At 41.7% G+C, this 17,912-nt stretch overlaps 1 protein-coding gene across 4 annotated transcripts in view; it reads right to left on the bottom strand.

Moving 5' to 3' along the window:
* Positions 1-17,912, bottom strand: part of SLC38A1 (solute carrier family 38 member 1) — a 74,317-nt gene that overhangs the window by 37,346 nt on the left and 19,059 nt on the right. For all 4 annotated transcript variants that reach the window (XM_004274423.3, XM_004274425.2, XM_004274424.2 and 1 more), the window contains 3 exons: positions 13,571-13,776; positions 4,703-4,778; positions 4,301-4,416 (listed from right to left, as the gene is read on the bottom strand). In XM_004274423.3, the coding sequence (XP_004274471.1) occupies positions 4,301-4,416; positions 4,703-4,778; positions 13,571-13,692 (314 nt within the window). In that variant the 5' untranslated portion in view covers positions 13,693-13,776. The remainder of the gene's footprint in view (positions 1-4,300; positions 4,417-4,702; positions 4,779-13,570; positions 13,777-17,912) is intronic.

A 17,912-nucleotide genomic window follows, 5' to 3' on the forward strand; every position in this document is an offset into this window, starting at 1 on the left:
TGAATCAGACGTGTGTTAAACAGGAATGACAGCCATTATAGTCAGGCCCCAAAAATGAGCCCCAAACTCATCCAGCAAAAAGAAATCACCCCAGCAAGTTTCCAGATGACTCCAATGAGGAGCCCAGCACCCCAGCCTCAGTGAGACACGGAGGAGCCTTCCCAGCTGCTTTTCTAAAGAAGCCGGGACAGCCTTGGGCTCTTTCTCTGCCTTGGCCAATATGAGTCTGGAACGGGGCCCTGTACCAGATGAATTATCTTCTTCCTGCCAACTGCTTCTTGGCTTGAGCAGTTGTGGGAATAGCTGGTTTTATAACACAGAGGGAGCCCTTGTTCTGAGGTAGGAGAGCTCTGCATTCTGTGAAAAACTCGTACGTTTGGGTCTCTATACAACCACCTTCATGAGCTTTAACCTGAAGGTTTGGTGTGTTGTGCTTGCTATTCATGCGTCTTGCAAAGAACCAAACAACCTATGAGAGTTTTACCCAGAGGAAATCTTCCGGCAACTCTAAAAGTCACCTTTACCCAATTCTTGGTCTCAATCAGAAACTGAAGTCATGAGATAAGAGATCACTTATCCCTGAACCAGTATAACTAAAAATCAACCAAATTCCAGGAATGGTAGGTTGAAAACAAGAATTTACTCCTGCTCCCCTGGCCCCAGTAATCCAGTAAAGCGATTTCTTAAGGCATAAAACTGCTAGGATAGTAAGAACAGCAGAGAAGAGACGATAGTAACAAAAATTTGGAAGCTGGAAAGTGGACAGAGCTGAGTCTTAAATTGGCAGTGGAGAAAGCCAAGACCAATCCAATTTACACCACAGAATTCCCAAAAGGCCCTGGTGGCATTACTGGAAGCAGGGAACAATGGACAGCATGAACTAAAATAAAGAAGATCTGTTGAACTTCTTTCAAGAAATAGCTAGATTCCCCAGACCAGGCACCTACTCTGTAAAGCAGAGTGACTGCTCCTCTCCCATCTTGGCAAAAGATACATAAATATACAGCAAATATATTCTCTGAAAAGTATAAAGTGTAAGTCTCTGAGTGAGGGACTCAGCACAACTTGTGAGGGAGGGGTTCTGTAATGAAAACTAGGATTGGGTGGACACATGCACAGAGATATGCACCCAAGCCCTTTCCCCCAACTTGGTTCCCATAAAGATGGCAGCAGTGCCCAGACCCTACAGGCAGGTGACTGGAAGATCTTCCCTGGGTGATCTGAACAGCCAAGAAGAAACTGACATGGCTGGTTCCCCAAGGAAAGGGCTACTGACAGCACCTCTAGTGAAGCTATTTCCAACAAACCCCACTCATGTGTACCAGGCTCCAATTAGCCTTGTTCCAGTCCACCCCCTGCAATTCTTGAATACAGCAGACAGAGAAGGGCAACCTGACATCTAAGGAAAGATTCTAAAATGAAAGAGTCCAAAACAAACAGAAAAATCAACTTGCATCACAGGGATACAATCAGCAGAACTCAGATTATGGGAAACACTATACGACACATGGTCCAGTTTCTTCAACAAATAAACTGCGCAGAAAAGAACAGAAGAAAATGGGGGAACCTATAGAGTGAAAGAGACTTAAACCACATAACAACCAATTGTAGTATATGGACCTTATTTGAGTACTGATTTAAACAATCCAATTGCTTTTTAAAAATAAGGTAAGCAGAGCAATTTAAATATTGTTTGGGTATTTGATGATATAAGGAACTGTGGTTAATTTTCTGGGTATGGCATATCACGGTTATGTTTTTACAGTCCTTATATATTAGAGAATTACACTGAAATATTTATGGATGAAACGATGTGATGGCTGGGATTTGCTTCAAGACAATCTGGGTGAGGGGCTGACTAAACAAGCATGGTCATGAGATGAAGGGAATACAGGGATGTTTTAGACTCTCTACTCGATGCCTGAAATTTTCCATAAGAGAGAAAAACCATTACTAGAATCCTCAGAGAAAACAATGAAATTGTAAAACAGAAACAAAATAATATAAAAAGGGAACATTCAAAGAAAGTTTAAAGCCCCTGTAAATAAAAAAATAATAAGAGAAATAAAACATTCAGTAAAGAGTTGGAAAAAAATTGGTGGCATATTCCAGAGAGTACAGTGAAAAACTTTAGAAATGAAAATAAAGAAAAGAATAAAGAGTTAGAGGGCTAGTCCAGAAGGTCCCAAATCTTGGTAACAGTTCCAGAAAGAGAGAAAAGAGAAAGAGAAGGAAGGAATTCATCAACACAACAATGTAAGAAAATGTCCCAGAACTGAAGACCATGAATTTCTAAAAGAAAAGATGTACCAGCTGCCTGACACAATGGAGGAAAAAAGGCACACAGCAAGACACAGCATTGTGAAACACTGGGAACAAAGAGATTTGGCAAGTGTCCAGAAAAGACAAACTAAAAACAAAAGCCCTGGCTACATAAAAAAGATGAAGAGGGCTTCCCTGGTGGCGCAGTGGTTGGGAGTCCGCCTGCCGATGCAGGGGGTGCGGGTTCGTGCCCCGGTCCGGGAAGATCCCACATGCCGCGGAGCGGCTGGGCCGTGAGCCATGGCCGCTGAGCCTGCGCGTCCGGAGCCTGTGCTCCGCAACGGGAGAGGCCACAACAGTGAGAGGCCCGCGTACCGCAAAAAAACAAAACAAAACAAAACAAAAACACTCTGAGCAGTTTCTGGCATAGAGTAAGAGCCACAAGAGCTGTTCTTGTTATCATCACCAAAGAAATGACTCTTTATCCTATGTTAACATATAACTACTTGATATATTACAATAATTAAAAAGAAAGCAATCAGTGTAAAACACATGTCCAAACCAAACATATTTCCAGCTTTGGAATGACTGAAAATTGTCACAGACCATAGGGTTTTGGAGGTTAACAGCGTTCTGAGATTTTTCTAGTGCAATTTCCTTGTTTCAAAGGGTAGGGAATTGAAGCTCAGAATAGCTAAGTAACTTGCTGGACTATACAGCCAATTCAGAAGAGGAGTTGAGATTAGCAGTCAGGTGTTTCATGTCAATGCACTGAATCTCACAAGCGTAGCTACTCAAACTCCATCTATGGTATTGTCCCAGGGTCAGAATTCCACATATACAAAAAAAGTATCACCACAGAAATATTTTATCCAACTCCCGTCATTTTACCCTGAAACCTGCCACTTGGCTCATGATATACGTAAACAGAAAGACCACCTAGAAAGATCCAGCCGGGGCGATAAAGCGAGGCGGCTACAGTGGGTTTACTGGTTAGGTTGACAAGAGGAAGGTAATGTATTAGATTCGCTGTCCTACACAGAGCTGTTCTGACTCTAGGAGGGATACCTCTAGTGGGTTTACACACAAAAGTATGACTATTAATCCCTAGTGCTGTGGACCAATATGGTGCAGCCTGGATGGGCATTTCTGATGCCTGAGTAGTGGCATAGGTAGCAATGCACTTCCGTCACAGTCTTCTAAGTCTTTCTAAAGGAATAAACACAACTTGCAGGATTAGTAGACATTTTGGTCACTGCTTCCAAGGAAATGATGGATCTGGCAATGATGACGACTGGGCAAGCCCAGTGAAGAGCATGAGTGTCGTCAGGGGTGAAAGCACCACTGTTACTCCTTTGAGGTCTGAGAAATCAGGCTGGGTGGGAATTTTCCTGGTATAAATTGTATGATCTGTCTTCATCTCATTCCAACTGAAATTAAGCCCTCTGTACATTTGCAGAAAATCTCATTCAACAGTTTGAGATGAACTTATTTCAGAAGAAAATTGCCCATTTTCTTTTCACTGAATCTCAGGGGGAGAGTACAGAATAATTTCTCATCTTTAAAACACTGAAAACGTCTATGCTTCTTGAATATTTCTTACAAACGAATTTGCAGTTACCTTTGGATATAGTATGTGTTCCACAGCTATCCAATACCAAAGTGGTGACTGGATGGATTAAACACCTCAATATTTTCACCATTTATTGATAGCTGAGATTTAAAGTGACAAGTCTAGAGTCCAAAAATACAAAAAGTGCTATTGTCAAATCTTTTATCCTTTTTGCAAGTGCTTATTTTGGTATTTTTGATTAATGAAAAGATTTTCTCCTTTTACTTTCTTATAAATATGAGGTGCTTCCTGGAAAATCATTCAAACAAACGATATAGAAGGATGCACTGTAACTTAGCCACGTTAGTAAAACATAGAAAGAAATAAGCACTATTTCGAAATATTTCCAATGTCTTCTGTGTATGAACAGAAACCTACAGAAAATACAGTTTTTTAAATGAAAGGTACGGCAGTGTCAACACTCACAGGAAAAGTAGGATTCCGGTATTTGCCAGGGCGAAGGCGAGTCCCAAAATCCCACTGCCCATAATGGCGTTGCTTAGGTTAAAAACAGACATGCCCAAGGAGGTTGTTCCTGGAATCTGAACAGAGACACATTAAGCAAAAGAGTCCTCAAGACAGGTCGTCATGCCAAAGCCTTTAAAGAAAGCACTATCAGGAACCAACAGGGAAATGAAGTTCGTGGAATCCTTTCTTAGTGGTCTAGTTACTTTTTTTAAATGGGTTTTAGGAGAAAATACAGAGGCTCCGAGGAATAACCCGGTGAATAAATAGCTATGTTTTTGGTACTACGCTGGATGAATTAAACATCTGTCACAATTTATGTAATTTTGAAAAATAAGCAAACTTTATTAAAATGACACTTACATAGTCATCACATTTCTTTTTTTCCAAATGGCTGTTCGTGAGACTCCTTCTACTTTCACGATCAGAAATAAACTTGCTGTAAAGAGACGTATTATGATTTAATTTCGTGATAATGACTTGAAAATTTAACATCATGACTAAATGATTTATTACTTACCAAAACATCACACATAAAAAGTTATCAACCAGTTACTTAAGAGTTTATAGTCCTATTCAACCACTCTCCCTACCTCATTTTTGTTTTGGTTTGGGTTTTTTTTGCCAGTGTTAGTTGTCCACATTCTTGTTTTACCAAATAAACTAAACGTGCTCCAAGGGCAGACACCTTGCCTCATTCCTTTTTAGATCCCTCACTCTACTTAGCCCAAAACAATGCAAACAGCAGGTGCTCATCTTGAGAGGAAATGAAAGACAACCGTAAGTCAAAAAGAGCTATAGATTTTGAATCATTTTAATACTAATAAATTAAAACATTATATGCAATGCAAGTTAACTTTTACATAGATTGTTCTCTAACGGAAAATTAGATGATGTCAAGAATACTATAAAGCTGGCATTTAAAAGAATATTGGAGGCAGGATTCCTTCTGAGCTCACATTCCTGGAGCACAAAGGTATTACATAGGAATTCCCTCCCCCCAGCAAAAAGGAAAGCAACTCTTTTCCCATCACACATTCTTTCAGCACCTGCTTATATGCGAGTCACTAGACCAGGCAATGTGGGAGATATGGGGGTGTGTAATAAGTGATGCAGCAGTAGCCCACAGGAAATTATGGTGGAGGAAGCAGGGCATATGGTCCATGGTTAGAGGCAGAGCTAGTAGGGCTTAAAGCAAGCATGGGATTCAGAACGTGAGTTCAAATTCTCACTTGCTCTGAGGGCCTGAGTATGCTACCCCAGTTTCCTGATCTGTGAGACAGGAACGACGCTATTATATTATCTCATAGTGTTACTGGGAGAATTAAATGAGAGCACATGTAAAACATAAGTACAGCTCCAGGCACAGAGGAAGAGCAACACGTGGGAAAGATTCAGCCAGGGTGAGTGGAGTAAAGTATACACAAATATACAGAAGGAGGAATTCAGAATGCTCGAAGGACCAGCAAATACATTCGGGATTAATATCAGAACTTTAAGTGCTATTGTCAAAGAAAAGTCTATTCATAAGCAAACTGCACATGTATTAGTTAAGACATGTTAGGGGTGCTTTTCGGCTCTCCTTCTGGAAGTTTTATTATCTGGTCTAAGTAAGAAATAATCAGTGCGTTTTCCACTAATAAATACAAAGCCACTTGAATTGGACTATCTTAAAGAGGCATATATCTTTAAACTATACATTATATTTTCATATGCTTTTTTTTTTTTTTTTTTTTTTGCGGTACGCGGGCCTCTCACTGTTGTGGCCTCTCCCATTGCAGAGCACAGGCTCCGGACGCGCAGGCTCAGCGGCCATGGCTCACGGGCCCAGCCGCTCCGCGGCATGTGGGATCTTCCCGGACCGGGGCACGAACCCGTGTCCCCTGCATTGGCAGGTGGACTCTCAACCACTGCGCCACCAGGGAAGCCCTCATATGCTTTTTTCTAATGAGGCTATATTTCACCATAAACCATGTTTTAATGAAAGATATATATCATTAATGTTGGTTTTATCTGTCTACCATTTTCATCTTTAATCCATATTCTTCAGGTCTGCATTATTTCGCCAGGAGAAACCAAAGCCAGGCAACATAGATACTATGAACTTCCCCTGAGGCCACCACCTGGTATGAGCAGCGCAGCCTGCGGTTTATTTCCTTCAGCATCTGCCTTTGCCTAGGACCTGTCCAGTGACTGTCAGAGATGAAAAGGAAGTGAAGAAAACCTTGGCCTCCTGAAACCCAGGAGCTGACATTCCAGCTGAGGAGAGACCAGACCAGCTAACACCAGAAGAGGAACATCAGGCCATGCAAAATGGAGATGAGATAAGGAAGCCAGAGAAGGAAAAACCATTATTGGGTGGGATTAGCCCGAGGAAACTAAAGGGCCGAGGCCTGAGAAACAGCATTGCAGGGTCTTAGCAAGAGAATGACATAATGAAAGCTGTGTCTTTGGAGACCCGTCTGGCAGTTCTCTAGCCCTGGCTCTTCTTTTGCCCTTAACATTTTAAATCTTTCCCAAGAACTGAGGTTTACAGATCTGGCTGGAGAGGGACCGGGAGAGCAGCCTTCCTTTTCACCCAGGCGGCCCAAGGAAACGGGGGTGCTGGACTTTCCAAACTGAAATTGACTCCTATTTGGTGTGGCTGTTAAATAAAAGACTGTATGCAATCAGGCTAATTTCAACAATCAACTCAAGTCTACCAAATCATTATCCAGAAGGTCCCCTGTTTGCCTTTCTTGCAGAGAGACTTGCTTTTCAAAGAGAATCTCCATTGTTTTTAAATTAAGGGGAAAGCCCGAACGTTTTCAAAGAAACTAAACCAAACACCAGTAAACCTCCTATTATGGCAGATCTAAGTTCCTGGCCTGCCAATGCTCCCCAGACTTGCGGCAGAAGACTGATAGAGAAGAACCGGATCAAGGCACCTGGATGCAGGGGCATTCAACAGGGTCAAACACTGCAACGGAAGGGGAGGAAGAAGAGGCCCCTGCATGCTTGCCAGCTCTCTGCGGCAGCGCTTCTGCAGGATGAGAATAATGCAAGTGACCTGCAGAGCTGTTGTGATGAGTAACCATGAAAAAGCACATTAAAACAAATAGTGCTTTGAGTGCTTCCCGATTCTGCCTCTTTCTGTCTATTTTCTACAGTAAGACTTAATAGGTTTTCCCAAATATCTTCACTGGTGCTCCCACTGAAAAAGTTTCGAGTCCAAACTGCTCGCCCTGCAAATTCCAGGTACTGCTGAATTTGAGTTTGCCTCACTGTTCAATCTTAGCTCCCCCTGCTCTTCCAGATGGTCTTCCCAAGAGGCGGTGAGGATCAAGATAAGACCAGGGCATTCTGAGAATAGAGACTGAAGAACAAGTACCGCTAGGAATCCACTCTCCCCTCAAGAGACCCTCCCTCCTCCTCCCTGCCAATGCCTTCCTGCCCGTTCACAACCCTCATCCTCCATGAGTCTGCGGATGTTCTGGTCTGAACGCAGTTTTCTGACTCTGACCTACTTACGATTTTTCTGTAGCACAGACTGTGGCACTAAGCTCATCTTGCATCCAGAGTGGTGGTGTCATGTTCTCACTCCCTTAGCTCCTCCTTCTATGTACCTGCCCATGTGTTAGCAGCTCAGAGGAACCCTCCATAAACCAAATGCGCCTCTTCCATTGAGGAACTAGGGCGTAGCTTAGGCTGCAGGGAAATCTCGCTCAGTAAGAACGGAGTACTCAGATAAAGCCTCTGTATTCTCTTTACGGTATTTCAACTTGTTCTTCTGCCTTTCGATCTTTGCTTTGTATTTCTGCAAACTTTTTCTTAAAACAAAATAAAACCAACCTTTTTTTTTGTAATGGAAAAGTCCATTTATAATAACTAGGTCAAGCAGCTTATCACAAGTTTCTGTTATCTCACCATTTTAAAAATGCAATTTCATGTTAAAAAGCACTGACCTCTGGCAAAGACCTCTTTATTGACTTAAAAATGAGCTATTGGAGAAGGTGCCTTTGACATGCGGTCTTGGGAATGAAAAGTATTATTAAAAAAGCATTTTCAGTGGGTCGTTCTGTACCCATAAAGCAGAATCTGATCAACTCTTAGGTAGCCAATTGTTCTGTGAACAAAACAAAACAAAAATCTACAGTGGCTGTCATGCTGACCTTCAACAGACAAAGCCTTAAAAAGGATGTAGGCGTTATACTGAGGTAGTGTGAAGGGAGACAAGCAATATAGAGCAGTTATTTGAAGCCAAAAATCAATCAACAACAACAATCCAGTTAAGGATGGGTTGTACAATGGGAAGATAATCTTCCTATTTTAATCTCTACCAGTCAGGTTCTTACTAGGTTATAGTGTTCCATTGGAAGATTTATAACACGAAAGAGATGAGTGGTTGAACTTAAATGACCTTTCCTAGCTCTTTCACTGAAACTAACAGTCTATAAAAAAGGAAAAGAGAAAAGGAGGAAAGAAGCATGTAACTGAGAGACTGGAAAACATGAAAGAATTAAAGAAATAGGCATTTAAAGGCATTTAAAGAGAAGACTGAGAGGTGAGAAAAGCCTTATCTGGTGGATAAACTCTCCCCAAAATAGGAGAAAACAGATTTTCGTTGTAGCAGGAGCAATTAAAGCCAGGGAAGAATTTTCTGAAATGAAAACTGAATATGGGAAGAAGTTATGGTATCTTCTTCCGTAAGGTATAGAAAAGACATAAGAAGAAGAGAAGGGGTAACTTTTCAAGGGTCCTCCCGATGATACAAATGTAGTTCATGAACTCCGGAAGACATACAGGGACCAAGGAAAAAAAAGGCTGATGTAAGGTGTAGTGACAAGAGTCCCTCATTAAGAAATATCTTAATGAAAGACTCTCAAATTTTGTTAGAAGCTTCCTGGGTCATAACAACAATAACTATTCATGGAGATTAGAGCAACGGTAGATAAATATTAAAATATGTGAATATTTGCCTGGCTACAGCTAGGATAATCTATTAATATTTCAACGACTTTAAGATAACAATAACCAACAATCATCCCAAACCTAAAACAGTATTATTAGTCCTTGGGTGGAGAAGAAAGAAGTGCTTGCCAAAGAAAGAGGGTTGCACGTTTACTGTTAGAGACTTTCCTCGTACTAAAAGACTTACTCTTGCCAGACACCGTGTCAAGTGCTTTACATGAGCTTCCTCATCTCTTTTCACAATAATTGCATGTGGTTAGTACTATTTTTAGCTCCATTTTGGAGAAATTAAGTAACTTGACCAAAGTTACATTATAACTAAACTGCTGAGCCATGATTTGAACCTAAGCGGGCTGATGGTACAGCCTGAGTCCTTAACCTACAAACAGCATTGCATTTAATATTCCCCAACAATCCCAGGAGGTCAGGTATTATTTTTATCCCTGTGTTACAGGGATGGAACTAAGGCTTAAAGTACAAGATCACACAAGACCTATGGATGGAGCCAGGATTCAATATAAGTTGAAATCCAAACCATGCACTTAACTGCTTTCTCTGTCTGTCTCTGTCTCTTTCTTTCATTTAACAAATACTTTGTAATGCCTGCCCTTCTCCAGGCACTATTACCATATCATTACAAGGTACAAGAGATATAAAAATGATTAAGATGGGTCCTTCTCTCAAGAAGCTCACATCTAGAGGAATGTCTAGAGCTCATTACTCAAAATGTGGTCCATGGACCAGCTGTAAGGGCATCACCTGGAAGCTTGTGAGAAATTAGAATCTCAGGCCCAGTACCAGAGCTACTGAATCAGAATCTGCATGTTAACAAAGTTTCCAGGTGTTTCACATGCACATTAAAATGTCAGCAGTACTGGTCCAGTGGACATTTCAAAAGGCTTTGCTTTGTAAAGCAATTATACTCCAACAAAGATGTTAAAAAAAAAAAAAAAAAAGGCTTTGCTGTTCCAGGTATAGGTTTCTATGACTACAACCCACAAATTAGGGCATGAAATAAAACAACTGAACTGGAATAAGAGCAGGTGTCCTAATGCCCAAATGGCTCTACTCTATTTTTTTTTTTTTTTTTGCGGTACGCGGGCCTCTCACTGTTGTGGCCTCTCCCATTGCGGAGCACAGGCTCCGGACGCGCAGGCTCAGCGGCCATGGCTCACGGGCCCAGCCGCTCCGCGGCACGTGGGATCCTCCTGGACCGGGGCACAAACCCGTGTCCCCTGCATTGACAGGCGGACTCTCAACCACTGCGCCACCAGGAAAGCCCCTCTACTCTATTTTTAACTAAACTTAATAAAATGATTCTTAAGGTATCCTAGTAGGGAGTTTCCAGGCAAAGCTATCAGTTATACGCCAGCTAATGAGAAGTCAACATTTGTTTTCAACATTTTCTCTAGCTTCCTAATAAAAGGTACTGTTACCTAGAAGTTCACTGTTTTGGGAGATGGTTTTCCTAGATTCATATAATTGGGCCTACCTTCCTCCCACCAATGTGAAAAAGCTAACAGAAGAGTCAGAAGTATTAGGTGTAGCTTTGCAGAAATCACGGGGGGGTGTGTGTGTGTGTGGGTGTCTTCTCTGATTTTTATTTACCTTTTTGGCTTCATGCTGTAATATGTTGTTTTTAAATTTTCATTGTTCTAGAGCCAGAAATGAAGCAAAATTCATAAACCATGTCAATGAAAGAGGGGAGATAAAATAAAGCAATAAACGCATCACACCACACTTGTGACAGTGGAACCAAATTCCAAAAATCAGGAGGCTGTACAGTCCATGTCTTAGTCATGGTCTCTGGGGAAGTGAGCTCCCCTGGCAGGCACCCCAAGGGGCGAGAAGGGGTGCCTCTCCCTACCGCAAGAGGTTATCACCTCCCAAACAATACTTTTTCTTAGTAAAACTTTTAAATATCAAGTTCAGATCTTAAGCTGAATATTATAAAAGACTCTCATTTTAAGGTCCTCAAGGTTTACACTGCTTTGGGAATGAAGCTTTGTTATAAACCTATAATGTGCTAATTGTGAAATAGCTGGAATCCCATCCACCACCGTTAACTGCAGGTCAGAAGTGACTACAGAACACCCCAGGGGCCCAGAGCAGAAAATAGCACTGGTAGAGTTTAGCAGAGTTTAATTGATAATAGAGACTATCTTTCTCATTCACGCCCGAGCAGTTTAATCAGAGGCAGCAGGACTGAGAGGAAAGACAGGGATTTCAGACAGACCTGTGTGTGCCCTTGAGCAAGTTATTTTATTTCTCTGAGCCCCCATTTTCTTATGGTACACTGAATTTTTAAATTTTCCTTATTTGCAAAAGAATACATTGAAGGATGTTATAAGGATAAGTGGTAATATATGTAATCACATCTGGCACTCAAGAAATGGTAGTTATTCTTAATAATTACACAGAAAGGTGGTTGAGAGTCCGCCTGCCGATGCAGGGGACACGGGTTCGTGCCCCGGTCCTGGAAGATCCCACATGCCGCGGAGCGGCTGGGCCCGTGAGCCATGGCCGCTGAGCCTGCGCGTCCGGAGCCTGTGCTCCGCAACGGGAGAGGCCACAACGGTGAGAGGCCCGCGTACCGCAAAAAAAAAAGAAAAAAATTACACGGAAAAGGTGAAAAAAGCAAACTTGAGTTCAACACTAAGAAGTATCACATGGTGAATGATACTTGGATGGCAATGAGGAAGTATTTGGGTTGGAGACTTAACCTCTGAGAATATGTAAGGAACAGTACAAGGAGGAGGGGCAGGGCTGAAACTTCTGAGTGTCTGTAAATGATGGCAGCCCAGTCAATGACACATTGTATCAGAATGCAGAGCAGATTATCAGAAATGATTTCTGTGAAGATGCCTGGTTTTCATCTTCCTCCCAATTTCCTTTTGACCCCGCTCCCGCAAGCGTAGCATGGCTGGTGTTCTAGTAAGTAGTCCCCGTATATTCCACTCTCTCCTCCCAGCCTTTTAGGAGACCTTAGGCTTCAAACAAACCTCACCACTAACTCCCAAGCTGGAAAGCTTCCTGCTAAGGGATCCATATAAGCTGGCTGTAAAACCAGAAGGTCAGAATTTGCAGCAACATGGATGGACCTAGAGAGATTATCACGCTAAGTGAAGTAAGTCGGAAAGAGGAAGATAAATTCCATACGATATCACTTATATGTGGAATCTAAAATATGACACAAATGAACTTATCTACGACACAGAAACAGACTCACAGACACAGAGAACAGACTTGTGGTTGCCAGTGGGAAGTGGGTGTGGGAGGGGTGGATTGAGAGTTTGGGGTTAGCAGATGCAAACTATTATATATAGAATGGATAAACAACAAGGTCCTACTGTATAGCACAGGGAACTATATTCAATATCCTGTGATAAACCATAATGGAAAAGAATATGAAAAAGAATATATATATATATATATATGTATAACTGAATCGCTTTGCTGTACACCAGAAAATAACATGACAATGTAAGTCAACTATATTTCAATAAAATACATTTTTTTAAATAATTAAAAAATAAAATCAGAAGGTCAGAGAATGCCCCAAATCATTAAAAAAAAAAAAAAAAAAGATATTTGGTCCTACTCTTGTAACTTAAGAAACACAGGACCCAAGGGCTGGAAGGACTTGCTGAGGTCACAGCTAAGGGTGAGAGCTGCCAGGCCAGCATTCTTCCTACCCGCCCCCTACCTCCCCTCACTCACTGTATCTCTTCTTTTCTTTCTCTTTCATGTACTATTTCTCCGTTTCATGTACTGTTTCATCTACTATTTCTCATAGAGCCATTTGGCTCTGTGTTATTATTACTTAAAATCCATATTACAAACGATGCTTGTAGTGGCGTATTTGTCATTTTAACATGGGAACATTGACAAATGCGACTTTGACCATTCCTTGATTAACGTGTGCAAGGCCAGATGACTGTAGTACACATTCAGATATGGCACGCAGTGAAACTCCAACAGTTGGTCTGATTCATAAACACAGAGCTTTTGAAAAGTTAGGGCTGGTTGTGGTCCAATGTATTTATACATTTTTATTAGACTCAATTGAAAGATTTGAAAGGATGAATAAATTACTTTCCTATTTGCTTCATCTGCTATTGCAGACGATGCCCAACAGATGTCACATATGAAATTCAAATTACATCTTCAAATGGAGCATAACTTTAGTAATGAATATTCAAGAGAATAACTGAAAACCAGAATGATATTTTAGAGACATTTCTTGCACTGGAGAGAAACTGTTCGTGGAAAAATACTCACCTATTTATCTGACCATTTTCTACCTCGGTGAACTCATTGGAATCATTGCTAATGTTATCATCTTCGGGCACTGTCATGTTTTGCAATTCAGTTAATTCGAGTCCACTTTTGAAATGCATCATGTTTAGAAAGTACCTGTCGTCCAAATCCTCCTTTTCTGAGTGTATTTACAAATGGATAGCAGCAAAAATATAAGGTTCACACCCCTAAAATACAACACAAGGAAAAATAATTAAACATACGAATATCACCACTGATTACACATAAGCTATTACACACAAATGCTTTGCTGATAACATAACTTTTACATTTTGCTATTCAAAGCATTAAAGCAATCTTGGTACATCAAGTTATAGAGGCTGTAAATTTTCTGTCTTTCATAAATCTTCCTCCATTTTTAACTATAAAATGAGTCATGTCCCATAATCTTTATGCTCACGTTCATAGGAATACCATGTGATCTGTAGGCAACAGAGATGCCCTTTTATGAAGCAGTGTGTTTAAAAGGAAAGCGAATAGGTTATTTTAGTGCGTCAGACCACAGGGCACACATATAGCTGGGTACAGACTGAACAGGCACAAAAGCACGTCTGATTTAGCAATCCCAGTTTAATAAAAATGCAAATCCTCAATAAATGGCATCATGTAGGATCAACCACCCAACCTGGAGGTCAAGCAGCAAAGGACATATCTGTGTTCTGAAATTTAGCAAACCGTTTATCCATCAACTGCAAGAGATTAAATCAGTCTCTTCAGTGAAATCACTCCATGTCAGGGAGTTAGGGAATTAAAAACTCATACTCAGGGGATTTAGGTTAATCCACCTGAAACTGTATTTCCTCACAGAAATGAAAGACTTGCCGAGTTCACATTTTCTCCCACATGGATGACTGTGATTTAAATTTCTGAGTGGTCACCAATAATATAGAAGGGGGTAAAGAGTTTCAGACACACAGCATCACAAATCAAAAAGCAGGTGGCAACAGAGGTATGGTGCTGTGATTTATTATAAAGAAGACATATTTGGTCTTCGTTCCTATTTCTGGTTCACAGCTCCCCAAACCCTTAGAATTTCCTAAGTGTTGAGAGTGATAAATGTCTTTTGGTATATTAATGAGGTGACTTTGGGAAAGCACCTACGGATGGGGGCTGGTTGCCAGTGGAGCCAAACATGTGATTAGAGGGTTGGAATTTTTAGTCCCACCCCGTGATTTCCGGGGAGAGGAGACAGGCCAGAGCTTGACTCAATCACTAGTGGCCAATGAGTTCATCAATCATGCCTATGTAATGAAGCCTCCATAAAAAGCAAAAAAAGGAGGAGGTTCAAAGAATATCCACACAAGGGACCCAGAACGCCACCACGTACTGGGCACCAAGCTCCACAAGGACTGAAGCTTCTGTGTTGAGGACCTCGCCCTGTGTATCTCTACTTCTGCCTGTTGATTTGTGTCCTCTGATATCTTTTGGAATCAACTGGTGACCTAGTGAGTAAATGGGTTTTCCTGAGTGCTGTGAGCTGTTCTGGCAAATTAATGGAACCCAAGGAGGGGGTCATGGGAACCTCTGATTTATGTCCAGTCAGTCAGGAGCAAAGGCAATAACCTGGGCTTGTGACTGGTGTCTGAAGTGAAGGGCAGCCTTGTGGCATGGAGCCCTTGACCCGTAGAATCTCATTCTATCTACCACTGGACAGCGTCAGAATTGAGTTGACAATCGTGGGTGTGGGGAAGCCTACACACACACACACACACACACACACACACACATTGGAAATGGGTCCAGGAACCCTTTTAAGAGGTAAATGCAACTTCAAAAGTAAGGCCTGTAAAGGTATAGGAGCCTCACTAAGATAATCTCGGTGAGGCAATGAGGATCATGGAATGAAGCAGAATGTCAGCGAGATCTTTTTTTAACCTCCAATGCATGATCCATCTTGGAGGATGTTTTGATATTTTGTCTGATCCTGAATTCCATAAGATAACTGTAACCTAGTTAAGAGTCAAAGCTCCAATGTGCCCACCTAAGCATCCTAGTATATCCGAAGAAGCATTTTGCTAACTGATAATATTTTCAGGACCCCTAGAAAGTACCCTAGAATGATACTTCTTTAAGAATTTCCTTCCTCTCAACCTAGGGCCAAGACGGGAATAAAGACGCAGACCTACTAGAGAATGGACTTGAGGACACGGGGAGGGGTAAGGGTAAGCTGGGACAAAGTGATTGAGTGGCATGGACATATATATACTACCAAATGTAAAACAGATAGCTAGTGGGAAGCAGCCGTATAGCACAGGGAGATCAGCTCGGTGCTTTGTGACCACCTAGAGGGGTGGGATAGGGAGGGTGGGAGGGAGGGAGACGCAAGAGGGAAGAGATATGGGAACATATGTATATGTATAGCTGATTCACTTTGTTACAAAGCAGAAACTAACACACCATTGTAAAGCAATTATACTCCAATAAAGATGTTAAAAAAAAAAAAAGAATTTCCTTCTTCTCTTCCCCACAGCTAGGCCCCACCTTACTCCTTTCCATTCACACCGTCTCCTGTCTAGAATGAATCTTCCCTGGTTCCAAGATCCTTTACAGCTTCCACAAGATAAATACTGTCTAATACATCAGATTCCAGGAGCCTCACCCTTCCTGCAGGGCAGGGCCTCTCCTGGAAAGCAGGAAGCCAGGAGATGGGAGATTGGAGCTCCCCGAACTCCTGGTCTAAGGCTAACCTGGCAGCTCAGGGCTGATTCTTCCAGCTAGGGTGGTAGTGCTGGAGCCTGGGCCATGACTAATTGCTTTTAGTGTCTTCACACAGCAGCAGCATTTACAGCCTGTCTTTACTTTGCAAAGGTTGAAGTGCATCAGAAAGGTTAAGCCCCCTTGTCACCCCTTGGCCCCCTCTGAAGAAAGCTGCACAGTGGACTGGGCTGGGTAACCCCTAGGAGTCTTGGCACACGGCCTCTTGCCTGTATGACTCCCTCAGAGGCCACTAAGGTGATACCGTGGGGCTGCTAGGAAGTTCATTCAGTGGGGACTTCCCTGGTGGTCCAGTGGTAAAGAATACGCCTTACAGTGCCGGGGACAGGGGCTCGATCCCTGGTCAGGGAACTAAGATCCCACATGCCACGGGGCAACTAAGCCTGCGCGCTACAACTACTGAGCTCGCGTGCCTCAACTAGAGCCTGCGTGCTGCAAAAGACAGAGCCCACGTGCTCTAGAACCCACGCCCCACAACTAGAGAAGAGACAGCCTGCACGCCACAACTAGAGACGAGCCCGCGCACCACAACGAGGAGTCCCACGTGCCTCAACAAAGATCCCGCGTGCCGCAACTAAGATCCGACACAGCCAAAGAAATAAATTAAATAAATAAATAAGTAAATAATAAAATAAATCTTAAAAAAAAGAAAAAAAAAGTTCACTCAGTGGATGGCGTTTCCAATCTGGGTTAAGGAGTCCTTTTCTCTCTAAAAACTTGTAGGAGACAGGGTACTAGACAAGAAATTTCTGAGAAGAGGAAAAGTTGACTAACAACAGATCTGGAGTCTACTGTTTGAATGTAAACTTTCATATCAATATATGTGTGTGAATACAAATATATACTACACATACACACACACACACACACACACACACACACACACGTGCAATGGACCAAAAAGGAAAAGAATAAAAAGAACAGAGTAAGTTCTGGCCACTAAAATTATGTCAGTATTAGGCAAATGCCAGTTCTAAGTTAATCACATAGGATACATTTTTGCCTTTGGCTTAAAGAGATTTATTTTTTCACAGTTCCAGAAGTCCAAGATTAAGGTAATGGCAAGTTTTATTTCTTCTGAGGCCTCTCTCCTTGGCTTACAGATAGCTGTCTTCTCGATCTGTCCTCATATGGTCTTTCGTCTCTCTGTGTGTTCTCTGTATTGTAACCTCCTTTTCTTTTTTTTAAATTTAGGATAAATTTTTATTGTTGTGAAATAACCTATCTGAAATCTAACTTATTCTTGAAAATAAAAACTGGAAAAATGGGGAAAATTAACAAAGTTAGTGACATCTGTCACTAAGGTTGAGGCCACACTTAGGAAGTACCATCCATTCCATTTATTATATACTTATCGAGTGCTAGGTGATGAAAGGATTTTAAAAGTCTGAAAAGGATCTGAGGCAGCTTCACAGAAAAATCACATTTGAACTGGCTCTTGAAAAAGAAAACAAAAATTTTCTGGTTCTAAAGCTAATATATGCCCACTGTAGAATCTTCAGAGCGAACATTGTACAAGAAACCCCACCACCCAAAATGGGTCACTGTTAGAGTTTCACGTGCTTCCTCCCTTCTTTTCTTCTTTTTT

The sequence above is a fragment of the Orcinus orca genome, chromosome 11 (genome assembly GCF_937001465.1).
Source record: "Orcinus orca chromosome 11, mOrcOrc1.1, whole genome shotgun sequence".
Taxonomy (NCBI): Eukaryota; Metazoa; Chordata; class Mammalia; order Artiodactyla; family Delphinidae; genus Orcinus; species Orcinus orca.